Source organism: Aphelocoma coerulescens, chromosome 1 (genome assembly GCF_041296385.1).
Source record: "Aphelocoma coerulescens isolate FSJ_1873_10779 chromosome 1, UR_Acoe_1.0, whole genome shotgun sequence".
In the NCBI taxonomy this organism is placed as follows: Eukaryota; Metazoa; Chordata; class Aves; order Passeriformes; family Corvidae; genus Aphelocoma; species Aphelocoma coerulescens.
The window spans coordinates 65,855,852-65,868,776 of NC_091013.1; the positions used below are offsets into that span (position 1 = coordinate 65,855,852).

At 43.1% G+C, this 12,925-nt stretch overlaps 1 protein-coding gene across 1 annotated transcript; it reads right to left on the bottom strand.

Annotated features, from left to right (window-relative positions):
- Positions 1-2,170: 2,170 nt before the first annotated feature.
- SPRYD7 (SPRY domain containing 7) lies at positions 2,171-12,028 on the bottom strand. Its single transcript, XM_069011045.1, has 5 exons — positions 11,891-12,028; positions 10,510-10,626; positions 7,461-7,627; positions 5,666-5,768; positions 2,171-3,395 (listed from the first exon to the last, which is right to left on the bottom strand). The coding sequence occupies exons 1-5, from the start codon at positions 11,994-11,996 to the stop codon at positions 3,298-3,300; spliced, it is 591 nt and encodes a 196-aa protein (XP_068867146.1). The 5' UTR covers positions 11,997-12,028; the 3' UTR covers positions 2,171-3,297.
- Positions 12,029-12,925: the final 897 nt, after the last annotated feature.

Below are 12,925 nucleotides of genomic sequence, written 5' to 3' on the forward strand. Positions count from 1 at the left end.
CTCTTGTACCAAGGAGCCCAGCAGTGGACACAGGAGTCCAGGTGTGGCCTCCCCAGGGCTGAGTAGAGGCAAAGGATCACCTCCATTAACCTGCTGGCAATATTTTGGCTAATGCAGCCATGGATACCATTCCCTTTCTTTGCTGCGAGGGCACATTGTTGTCTCATGTTCAACTTGTTATCTACTAGGACCCCCAGGTGCCTTTTTGCCAAGCTGCTTCCTAGATGGATAGCCCTCAGCCTGTACAGATAGATGGGGTTGTTTCTTCCCAACTGCAGGACTTTGCACTTCTGCTTGTTGAACTTCACAAGTTTCCTGCCAACCCATTTCTCAAACTCTTGTGGATGGCAGCACAACCCTCTGGCATATCAGCCAATCCTATCAGGTTTGTGTCATCTGCAAACTCGCTGAATGTACACTCTGCACCATCATCCAGAACATTAATGAGGATGTTAAAGAGGACCAGACTCAGTACTGACCCTGGAGGCTGGTTACTAGCCTCCAACTAAACTCTGTGCCACTGACCTCCCTCTGGGCCTGGCCATTCATCCTGTTTTCAGTCCACCTCACTGTCTGCTCTTACCACAGCCTACTAGGATTTTATGGGATGTTCCCAACACTAGATCCACAGTTAATTACTGACTTGTCCTATTAGTGCCTTCTCCTTCTCACTCCCTTTCCTCTCACCAGCAAGGTATCATCCACCACCTGGGCCCCCACGCTCATCTAGCTTCTCTTCAACTACGAGGGCAAGGAACCTTTTTGTGGTTGTAAACCCATAGGTGTGGCAAGAACATTCCTCTTGGTGCCAGGAGTCACCAGCTTCCATCCATCCCCTTCTCCAGAGGGTTTGCTTGCCTTGTTGGTGCAAGGCAGACACTGCTGTCTTTCCTGCTACAGATGGGATCTGTACAGAAGAGCTCTTCAAGCTGCTAAGACTCAGAGAAGACCCTGTGTGTCTCCCTTTCATGTTCTCTGACATGCTGCCTGCTCATTGCCTCCTGAATTCCTCCAGTTGGCAGCACAGTTTCTCCAGGACAGCACACCTCTGGAAGGACAGAGGGCCATTTTTCTTGGCCTCAGACAGAGGTCACAGGCAATCCCCAGAACCTGGGACTTGGAGGGCTGCATCAGACATCTGAAGCCCAGGCTGTGTGGAAGCTGTACTGGGTTTGCATGGCAAGGTTCTGGTAGCAGGGGGCTACAGGAGTGGCTTCCGTGGGAAGATGCCAAAAGCTTCCCCCATTTCTGACAGATCCAGTGCCAGCCGGGTCCAAGACGGACTCACTGCTGGCCAAGACTGAGCCCAGCAGAGACAGTGGCAGAGCCCCTGGGATAACAGATTTAAAAGGGGTGGGAGAAAAAGCTACACCATTGCAGCCAGAGGGAGGGGTGAGAACATGAGAAACAGCCCTGCAGACACCAAGGTCAGTGGAGAAGGAGGGGCAGGAGGTGCTCCTGGCACTGGAGCTGAGATTCCCCTGCAGCCCCTGGTGCAGACCATGGGGAGGCAGCTGTGCCCCTGCAGCCCATGGGGATCCATGGGGGAGCAGAGATCCACCTGCAGCCTGTGAAGGACCCCACCCAGAGCAGGTGGATGTGCCCAAAGGAGGCTGTGACTTGGAACAGGTCCCAAGGGGAACCATGCTGGAGCTGTCTGTTCCCGAAGGACTGCACCCAGTGGAAGAGACCCATGCTGGAGCAGGTCATGAAGAACTGCAGCCCATGGAAAGGACTCACAGTGGAGAAGTTCTGGAGAACTGCCTCCTAAGGCAGGGACCCACGCTGGAGCAGGGAAAGAATGTGAGGAGTCCTCCCCCTGAGGAGAAAGGAGCAGCAGAGACAACATGGGATGAACTGACCGCAGCCCCCATTCCTTGTCCCTCTGTGCTGCTGGGGGAAGGAGGTAGAGCAAATCAGGAATAAACTTAAGCCCAGAAAGAAGGGAGGGGTGGGGGGAAGGTGTTTTAGGATTTAGGTATTATTTTTCATTACCCTACTCTGATTTGAGCAGATTTCAAAGGGAAATGATAAAATTGCACTCTAATCTCCCAAGCTTTATACCATAATGCTGACATGGTTGAAAAGTTCTACCCAATACTGTCACGTGACAGCAAAGCTAAAAGGAAGGAAAACACAGGCACGGAATTAAGACAGATGCAGTAAATCCTAAGGTGAAAGGCTTTGAGAAAGCAGTTTGTATTTGAAAATTTCAGAAGAAGGTAATTTCTAAAAATATTTAAATAAAATCATTTATGCAAACACATTAACCCAGGAAAAGCTAAAACCAAAACACAAACATTCAGTAAGAAGAGGTTTTTTTTTACAATAAAAATTCTTCTAGGAAGTACATTAAATATGACAAGAGGGGAAAAAATAGCATCTCACAATGTATATTCAAGGGCATCACATTTTAGAACAATGTCTTAGCCGTTTATAAATGATTCACGAAGAAATTAAATATGCTATTCCATAAGAGAATAATCTAATTTACAGTTCAGATGTAAGGCTTCACCATAACATCTCATACCCTTCACCTGGATCTTTGCTTACTCAAGTTGAGTGACCTGTACTTACTCTCTTACCAGAGTAACACAGCATGGTGGTCCCCAAAAACACAGTTCGGGTTTCCTTTTTAAGGTTCAACAAAAAAGTATTACTAGAATTTTTTTTTTTTTGTCACAGTAAAAGCAAATGAAAAGCTAGAAGAAACAGATAAGTTGTATTTGCTGGTCTAAGATTGAGGGAATGGATTAACCTACACCTTTCCAAAAAAAAAAAAAAAAGTATCTAGCTGCTAGTTATGCCATTGTATTATTAGTCATTGTGCACAACTGGGACATCACAACTCCAAATCACAGACTAGAAACACAGTGCATCCTTTAAAGAAATTACATAATTTCTGGGAGAAAAAAGTTGGGGGGAAAAAAATCATGAGAACTACCCATCTCCATAGCTATCCTATGCATAAGAACTATTTGCCTTACAGAGCTCCAGTTTATTCAAAATACTGAATGTAATACTGACAACAGCAATATCCTGTACTCTCCTTATGCATCAAGTACAAGTCAGAGAAAACCCTGCCCCAAAACACTCATTTTTAACCACAAAACATCGCCAGTAAACTCTTATTTGCAACACTTTTACCTGGTGTTGCAGTTAATGTATTTATTCTGCAGACAACAGTCACAAGTACTTACTAAAAATACACAGATGTTTCCTAAAAACTAAAGTGAGGCTTCAAGATGACAAAGCTTTTGTAACAGTGCAGGGTGCAAATTCTCAGTATGAAGACATTCAGAAGATTTGCTGCTCAAAGAGGATCTTTTCAAACCCGGGTGGAGGTGTATGATAAAATTCACTGAACTGACAATCCAGAATGGCACTGTCATCAACTGCAGAAGAGAACCAAAAAGGAGGAGTTAGAGAAGGAACACTTACAGTTTGATCCTCTATTACACCACCTTACTAGACTGTAGACTGTGCTCAAACCACGAAGAATGTCTTCAATACACCCATTACATACACACAATTAAAAGAAATCTCTTCAATGAATTTGGTAAGGCCCTATGCCAGGAGAGAAAATCATCTCTCTTTTCTGGTATTTACTTGGTAATGGTCCTTGGTGAAGTCAATGAGAACCCCACGTCTAATTTCACTGGGAGTGTTAGCAGAGCTTCAGGCTATTGATTCCAAATTTTCTACTCTATTTCTCCAGAAATCTACAGATTAAGGACACTACCAGACACACCTTGCAGGTATGTCACCTCTTCACGTGCATATTTTTCTGTTCCTAATTCTGCTGGAGTTTCAGCTGTGTACAATGGATTTTTGGAAGTTTACAAGGTTTCAGAAGTCTGCAGTGGTTGGTATCAAACGATCAGTTTTAGCATATGATCCAAAGAGAGCTTCTTTGACTGCTTCTTGAAGTTGGAGGGTAATATGTTTTTTTTTTACAAAACTTCTTCCAGTTTTTGACCCCCTGCATAATCAACATACCTGCAATAGTACTTTCAGTGCAGAATATAAAAAAGAAACTGCTGAGTATTTTCAGAGCAACGCTTTTGTGTACTTCACTAGCAAACTGAAACACCCAACTAGTCAGAAAAGCAAGGTCTCTTTCAAAGACAACTTCTGAGATGAACCTGGTAGACTATCAATATTAGCGCAAACAAGAAAAACTTCATCTCCATATTTTGGAATTTAGCTATCTCAGAGCCAAGGTCAGAATTTTTCCCTCCCAGGCTTTGTGAAAACTCCTATCAGTATTTGTACTCCTCCTGTATTTGTACAGTTCTGTAGTTAGTACTTATGCAGTGTTTATGTCTCCCTTCCATGAAAGTGCCTGAGGTACAGCTGCTGTGGGAAGTAACCTTTATGCCCATTTTTTTGTTTTATCTTCTCAAGCTTGACACTGCATTTGCCTGATCTATCATGTTCCTTTTAAAAAGATATCTATAGTTCTAGTCCGAATAGGGTAAATGCTTGAGACACTCTCTTCTCCATGGCCAAATCCTTCCACAGGATTAGAAGAAGTTCACATTAAATTAATGACATTTATAGTTAAACCTTATACCAAGTAAGTACTGTACAAAAGCAACTTGCAGTCTTCAAGTTTAGCTATATGTAGGAGACATTATAATTACGATGAAATTATGCCCACTTGTGGAAGAAGACAAAAAGAGCCAGGCAATAAAAGGTCAGTGCAATCCCCAGGCATGGAACTTTAGTCAGAGAAAAAAGATTAACAGTAGGCTAACACGCCACCAAGTATTTTCTGAAAGCAACCTTCATTCTTCATGCTATGTAACACCCCTTCCAAAATACAGGGAAGATGCAGCCACACAGAAACTCTTCTGCTGCTCATGAAGATTTTGCACGAGGAGATCCCGCCGAGCTGCTACAGCATTTTAGCAGCGCCATCACGTGGCTGAAGGACACATCACAACTTGACCATATTTTGGCTACTGCTTAGATGAGGCTCACGTAGGAACAAAGATAAACTGAAGATGGACCCCTGGAGCAGGTCCAGAGGATGGCTACAAAGATAATGAGGGGACTGGAGCACCTGTCCTATGAGGGAGGACTGAGGGAGCTGGGCCTGTTCAGTCTCGAGAAGAGATAAGGGACCTCATCAATATCTATGAATATCTGAAGGGACGGTGCCAGGAGGGTGGACCCAGGCACTGCTCGGTGGTGCCGAGCAATAGGACAAGAGGCAACAAGCAGAAACCAATACACAGGAAGTTCAAGAAAAAACAAACAACAATTCTATTGCTATATGACACTGAAGGCATTCATGAAGTATGTGAAATTAAAAGGCACAAATATCAAGCTTCATAGATAAATCAGATTAACCCATAACTCTGCCATCTGCTTCAACTTTTAGACTGAGTGCAGCAACTCCCCAGCTTGCTGGATGTGGGCACTGTAGGCAGTCAGTAAGCAGTGCTTTTTTTCCTATTAAGCAGCATTAAAAATGAGGCAAATACATACTTTTTTAATTTCCCAGGTTTGCATTTTCATGCAATTAATTGTAGCAGCTGCCAAGAATAGATGATTGATGTGTGTTCCATTTAAGTGAGAAGAATACACAGCTCACAAAACAGAACTAGAATGAAAATATTGTCCATAATGTGAAACAGTTTGAAAATCTCTGACTTACCATAGACCACTGGATAGACAGTTCCCCTGATTCCTGAAGCTGGACAATGCATGTTCTTGCCATTTAAATATACATTTAATTCTACATGGTCATATGTAATGCCCTACAAAGTACAGAAAAATTAATGAAAAAAAAAAGCATCAACAAGTTACACACATAAGACTGCTACTTAACTTAGTTTTCTTAGCCATAGGCAGATTTTAACACCATTAAGCAAACCACAGCATCCTAGAAAATCTCACTTGACATATTCCTGCCAAGGACTAGAAGTCAATAAATGACCAGTAACATCTGTATTTTCAAGTACTCAGGATTCCTTAACGCCTGCTCAGTTGGGATGCAGCACCGTACTGCACAATACACTTTGCATCTTACTGAGTTTACTAAACAAATTTCCAAACTTCACCACATTACAGAAACATAACATTTTCAATGATTTTGAGTATGAGGCAGTTTGCAATCTTCTTGTTTGTATCTTCTCATTGAAACAACTTTAATAAATAATGATGCTATGAATCAAGTTTATCCTTCCATACTTCCACAGGAAACCCCTCTCAGTTCATTTACTCTGCTGGCAGCAACAGACTGTGGTTTCACACACAATGCTATAAATATGCTGACCACAGAGCAGAAAGCAAACACTAACAAGATAGTAACTTACTTATCTGTTAGCTAAAGGACTTTTCTCACTGCTTTGGTATGTCTGAGTATGACAATTTCGGTGGTCATTCAGAACTTCAAGAATTTGTTTTTGTGATGGAACAAAATAAATTGATATTTATGGAAATGGGGGAGTTAGCAGTAACACATCGGTTACTTCTTCTTGTGATTAGTTGAAGCTGTTCAGACCACACTAATTCACCAAACCCTGGAACAGTCTGCAACCCTTCAAAAAACAATTTCAGAAGGGGATTAAAAGAACAGTATAGTATCTGAAGGTAAAGGGTGGAGATGTTTTTCGTCTATTCCTGTGCCCCAGGATGGCAACCTCAGCTGTTTGGGGCTTCCAAAGATGGCATTTCTAACCATGGCTATTATGAGGCAAGTTATCCAGCATGAAAAAGTAGGGGTGATAAATGGTCTCAACTTCATTGCATTGCTCTCATGTATTTTTGAAAATAAGTAAGAAGACATGGAGAAAATGACAGCACTAAAACCACAACATTTTGAAAAAAGTCACTTAAAGACGTTTTGAGAAACCTGAAGTAGTAAGGTACAAAAAAAGAGTCTTAATAAGATTCTCCATTTTCTTTCATTCTCAATCATTTTCCCACTGAACATTACCCCACTCCCTACTTAATATCCCCACAAACTACAAAAGTTTGGCAAAAAAACCAATTAATTTATCACCCAGGACCCATCATCTGCTCCCCTCTGTCCTTCTAATCATTAACTAGTCAGCTAAGGGATCTTGAGTTCAGCTGGGCATGGTGCATAGCCATGTCATGCATTCCAGCACATTATTTGTTCAGGGAGGTCCTATCTCAAATAATGTAAGATCCTTGTGATGGGAGTTACCAGTCAGGTAGACACTGCAATAGAGCATTAGAAACTATTGCTCAAACTCTGATCAACTCCATTCCTCATTAGGAACCTATCAGTACCAAGAATGAAGTCCACCCATATCCAGGCTGCTGATCCATTCGAACACAACAGGAATTGATATCCCAGCACTTTCCAAACTGGGAGATGCAAGCCAAACAATTTGACTTAAAACAGCCAGTTTGACCACAGAGGTGTAAATAAGAAGCATTTGGGAACAGGTGAGGAAGTAAGGAAGCCTTAAGAAACTCACCACCACATCGCCCTCCTGAGGAAGGTTGTTTGCTGGTAACCTATTTTTCTCCTCATTGTTATAGTAGAGAGCTCCATCATTTCTCATCACCAGGCTGTGGACATCTCGACCAAGTGGAATTTGATTCAAGTTTGCTTTCTGTGTTGCAACTCCAATACCCCAAATCCCTAAAATGTGACATTAACAGAGTAAGAAAAAAACCACGTTATTTTGAAGACTGACTGAAGCAGGACAGCATAAAGAATTTGTTTTTTAACTAATGCCATGATGGTACTACCAGTAAATATCTTCTGGAAATACCAGAACTATTGTAGGTTAGCTCTGGTAGGCAGCTAAGCACCATCCAGCCAGTCTTTCCCTTCCCCCTAGAGGCCCTGGTGGAATGGAGGAAGAGGAAAGGAAGAGTAAAACCAAGAAAACTTGTGGCCGTAAAGCAGAAGTGAAAGAAAGAGGCAACAAAACAAAGTGATGCAATGGCAATCACTCACCACCTCCCATGGGTAGACTGATGGCTAACCTCCCTAAATCCCCTCCTCTCCCATTTATTCCTGAGCAAAACAGGTGGTATGTGGTACAGAATCTCTCTTTGGTTAGTTTGGGTCATCCACCTGGTTATGACCCCTCACAAGCTCTTGTGCAACCCTAATCATATTTGCTGGAGGGGCAGAGTGAGAAACAGAGGAGGTTTTGATGCTGTGCAAACCCTGCTCAGCAACAGCTAAAATATTGGTGTGTTATCAATATTGTTATCAGTATTGCTTCGGTCACGAATCTAAAACACAGCACCACAGCAGCTGCTATGAAGGAAATTAACTTCATCCTGGCCAGATCTAGCACAAGTAGCCACAGGAGACTGAAGACAAACAGCATCTATCTTGAAAAAGAAGTACCTCTGAAAAAAAGAATTGTAACCACTTAGCTTAACTTTTATTCCCAGAAACATGTAGGAGGATACAAAAAATATATCCAACTAGCATGGATCTGTAAACAACAAATTTTCCTTTTCCAGCTAGTTTTCTAGTCTTATGGAAAAAGAAGAAAGTGTTAATACGATAGACCTTGATTTGGTAATGTTTTTGAAACTCATACAACACTGGAATAGTCAAATGATGAAAACACGGTCTAGACAGTTACAGCAATACGAAGGCATGAGTGCTTAGAAAACTATTCCAGGATTACTCATCAGTAGCACCCTGTCAAATCAAAAAAAGATGACTCAAGTGGGGTTTGAGGTTTTGCATTGAATGCACAAGGTCAGATACTGTTCTGCATTCCCATCAATTACTTGAATAACATGACGATGTGTTGATTAAATGTGCCGCCAATCCCAACCTGACAGGACTGCAAACTGTTGAGAGGCCCTTGAAGTTTAAAGTGATCCTGACTAACTGGTCAGAAATAAAGAAAGTGCATCTGTTTTTACTAAATTATGAAGAAGACCAGGTAAGTAGGAAGAGTAAGAGGCACAAATACAGTAGTGGCTCGGTAACCAGTTCACAGAATATGGTTCGGGGGTTATCACAGACCACTTGCTGAGTGTGAGTGTGCCCTACTGCTGTGGAAAACTTCTGGATGTGTGGCATGTATAAAACAGATGAGGTCATCTACTGCTGCTGCAGCTGAAGCAGGGCATCCATTTTAAGCACTGTACCTGAAGACAAATTAGGCTGACTAGAGATATTGTAGAAAAAACAACAAAACCAATCAGAAGTGTAAAAATTTCTTCTATAAGGAGACAATGAAAAAAAAAAAAACCCCAACAAACTGGGACTGTTTAGTCTACAGAAGACTAAAATGAGGCAAAAATATAAGAAACTTAGTTTCAAAAGACAAAACTGTAGAATAATTTATTCTAATGCTTACATGTTACGAAAAGGACAAGAGTGTGATTAGACTTCAGAAAACTTTACAATAGTCAGGGTGACCCCACAGATAACTTCTACTTGATTGTGCAGGGACACTTCTGGAAATCACACATTTACTTTAAGTCTTCTACAGTTCTCCTGCCTTGGGGCACAGGAATAGAGGAAAAATGGCTTACAGAGACCAGGAGACTTTATTTCCCCTGTTTCTCAAGTGTAAGAAATGTGAATAATGACCATGTGTGAACAACACCTGCAATGGATTCTTCCCAACATAAAGGATAATAAAATTGCCAAGTTAAGATTGATATGAGCTTACATGTAGCTTAAAACTAATCAACTACTTGGACTGCAAGGTGTCGTGGGCAGATCTGCGTTCACACTGCCTACACTCCCACCCTCCTGAAGGCAAACAACCCTTGCCCAAAAAGTGCTGGCACCAAGCTCCAGCTGGTGCACAAGGTCTGTCTCTAGACTAATACTTCCCTTCTTCTCCCCTCCCCACACACACTTAGGAAAAGCACAGCTTCATTTTCAGAGCATCTTGTAACAGCTTTTAAAAATACAGGCTGATTTTTCATGCTAGAATACAGGCACGCCTGGAGTGCTCTCTGTAGTAATGAAGCTGACCATATTTGTAGGAGCATATAAAAAGAACAAGGTGCTGAAAGGCTCCTCTGGATAAGGCAGTGTCAGAATAAGTGCTACACATCTGATCTGAAGAGCAAAGGGTAGCACAAGGAGTGTTACCCTTGCTCGGGCAAACACGGCCTGTTAAGAGCAAATGAGGGTAGACAGATATGAATATCACTGGATAAACTGCACTCTTTAAAAAAATACTTCATAGCTACAGTGTTTTATGTGGTCATAAGCATTTACTGAGCAAAAATAATTTCTAAAATACGCCAACTGAAAAACATGCCTATAACAGCATACAAAACAACATGGGGGGTTAGTATTTGCACTCCTCTAGCAATACACTTACCATTCTTTTTAATATTTTAGAGTCACAATTTAAAAAAGGAAAAAAAGAAATTTCTTTTCACACAGCAACAACTTAAAAATTTTTCTAACGTTCACAAGTTCAATGATGCAATTAGAAAGATGCATGTGCTGAGCATTTGAGATATTACCACCAGCAGGCAATGTGACATACCTCCCAAGTTGTATATTTTTTGCTGACTAACCTGTAGACTGGATTTTAAACTCGAAATAGCTCTTGTTCTGATGCAAAGGTGCATTGGCTAAGCAGCCTCCTGTGCCACATATTCTTCTGCCATTTTTAACAATGACGACATCTGTTCCTGCAAGAAGAAAAAAAAACCCCACAGAACTTCAAAACATTTTTAGAAATCTGAAAGCAGCCCTCAAAACCCCTAAACATTGAGAACAGTTTGTGTTCCTCTTGCCCCAAGTAAAAGCTTCATTAGTCTGTGAGAACTATGATGATGGGCTGTGCTTTGAAGCAAGAGAAGGAAGGTTGTTCACAGGCTAGTTCATCTTTCCACTAGGGTTTATTTATTTAAAATCTATAAGCTGATCTAATTTTCAACTCTTGGGCTTTATGGCATCATGCTTATTACAACCTCTGCTTAGCCACATCAGAAGCATAACTTACAATTTAGTCAGAAAGGGTTCACTGTGAGACCAAAGCCCTGTACTCTTGTCTCTAACACCAGAGAAAAAGCATTCTGAAACAAGAAGGAAAAGCATATCGGGTAGAAATGATTGATGGAATTGCAAGGCATTTAGTTAGTCTCTGAAACAGTCCTTCTATTAGAAACGTGCCTGCCAATACAGTGAGAAAAAAATCCTCTGCTAAGTTTTCCTTCTCCATTGGACGACTTAATCTTTAGGCACTGTTGTCACGGTCAAGCACATGGCAGGCTGTTGCTAATAACTGTGCTCGAGCACCGGACCGTACCTATTCCTCCCCAGCTCTCTTCCCCACTCTGCTGCTGCTGGCCCAGACCCCCTCTCTCCTCAGCAGAGCCCGGGCATGGTTTTGTGGATAGCTCATGCTAAGGGTAATGCTCAAAAGAGCATAATGGACAAGACTCTGCACGGCCTGGTTCTTTCTTCATTTCCATTGCCATAACTGGAGGTGGAGTCTCCGTCCCTGGGGATGGTTAAGGAAAGGCTGGACGTGGCATGAAGTGCCCCGGTCTGGTTTACATGGTTGGTGTTGGCTCACAGGTTGGACCCGATGACCCCAGAGGTCTCTTCCAACCTCGCTGATTCCGTGATTCTGTGAGCTCAGCCCCTCGCCTCTGACCCACCATCCCGCGCCCACCCTGACCACGACCCGCAGCCCCCGCCGGGCAGCCTGCCCCCCTCGGGCACCCCACATACCCATTGTGCCGATCAACTTCAGTTTAAACCCAACCTGCTTTAAGCCAATTTTTAAACCAAGCTTCCTTATTTCTTTTCCCCGGGAAACTGCCAATTCCTGCTAAAGAAGTAGCCCCAAAGCGACTTTCCCAGCGGTTACCCCGTGCCGCGCCCCGGGGCTGCGGCCCTGCCCGCCGTGGAGCCGCCCGCCGGCAGCAGCGGCTCTGCCCCGCTCACCCATGCGCTGCGTGTCCAGGTGCACGGCCGGCATCTCCTTGAGCGGGATGTGCCCGGCGCCGCCATCCCGGCACCAGGAGAAGCAGCAGAACACGGAGGCGGCCATGGCCGGCCGCACCCCCCGCACCGCGCAGGCGCAACGGCCGCCGCCCCGCCCCGCCCCCGCCGCGACATGGCGGGTGGCCGCCGCTGAACCGAGCGCGGGTTCAAGTCAAATAAAATAAAAATTTTAAAAGCAACAGCATTAACGCCCCATCTTTCCTCTGGAAATTAAAATTTAATGGACAACGAGTGCAGCCCCTGCTGCTCTTTTTCCGCAGTTGTCGCGGTGGCGTGAGGCCGTCCTGAAGGACCTTTTGTACGTCTATACATCCATAGAAAGGATAGTTCATGTATATATACATATATATGTATAAAAAGGACACTGATCATGATGGTGGGCAGGTGTTAGCTACGTCAACAACGAACCTCACACTTAAGAAGGGACTCCTTGGAAATTTACTGCTCAGTTATTCCTGGTGCCAAGTAGCAAGAACCCCGTTTATTTTATTTCCTTTTTTTATTTTTTTTTTTTCTCTACTTTTCTCTTTTTTAATTCTTGGAAAACTCAGGCAGGGTTCACTGAAATGAAAGGTTCACATAGCCGGGCCTGCCAGGCCGTGTGTTGCCCTTTCTCCTCATTTTCCAGACCTGTCCAGCTACAAGTCTTAACCCTGAGTGTTTGAAGAAATACCCTTTGCTTCTAGAGTGCTTCTTCATGTATTCAAAACCTCTCCTAATTTACTCAGTTAACCTCAACTGCAAAGACTGCTACAGTGAAAAGCCAGTGTGCTATCATTGCACTTATCATTTTGTTTTGCAAAGCACAGTTTGGGGCCAGCTTTGTGTCCCTTTCACAGAGGCAGAGTACCATGTAATTAAAAAAGCTGTAACATGACTTGTGGCCTTTGGGTTACACAAGCATTTCAATGTCTATTTCTGCATTGGTACAACACACACAGCATCTGGAGCAGGAACCACAAACTGGGCTCCAAC

Excerpts from the sequence above, each read along its gene's own strand:
- SPRYD7 (XM_069011045.1), bottom strand. The coding sequence starts at position 11,996 with ATGGCCGCCTCCGTGTTCTGCTGCTTCTCCTGGTGCCGGGATGGCGGC. Across the intron at positions 5,769-7,460 it reads CTCAGGAGGGCGATGTGGTG|GGCATTACATATGACCATGT; the intron begins GTGAGTTTCTTA and ends TGTACTTTGTAG. Across the intron at positions 3,396-5,665 it reads TGTCTATCCAGTGGTCTATG|TTGATGACAGTGCCATTCTG; the intron begins GTAAGTCAGAGA and ends TCTCTTCTGCAG.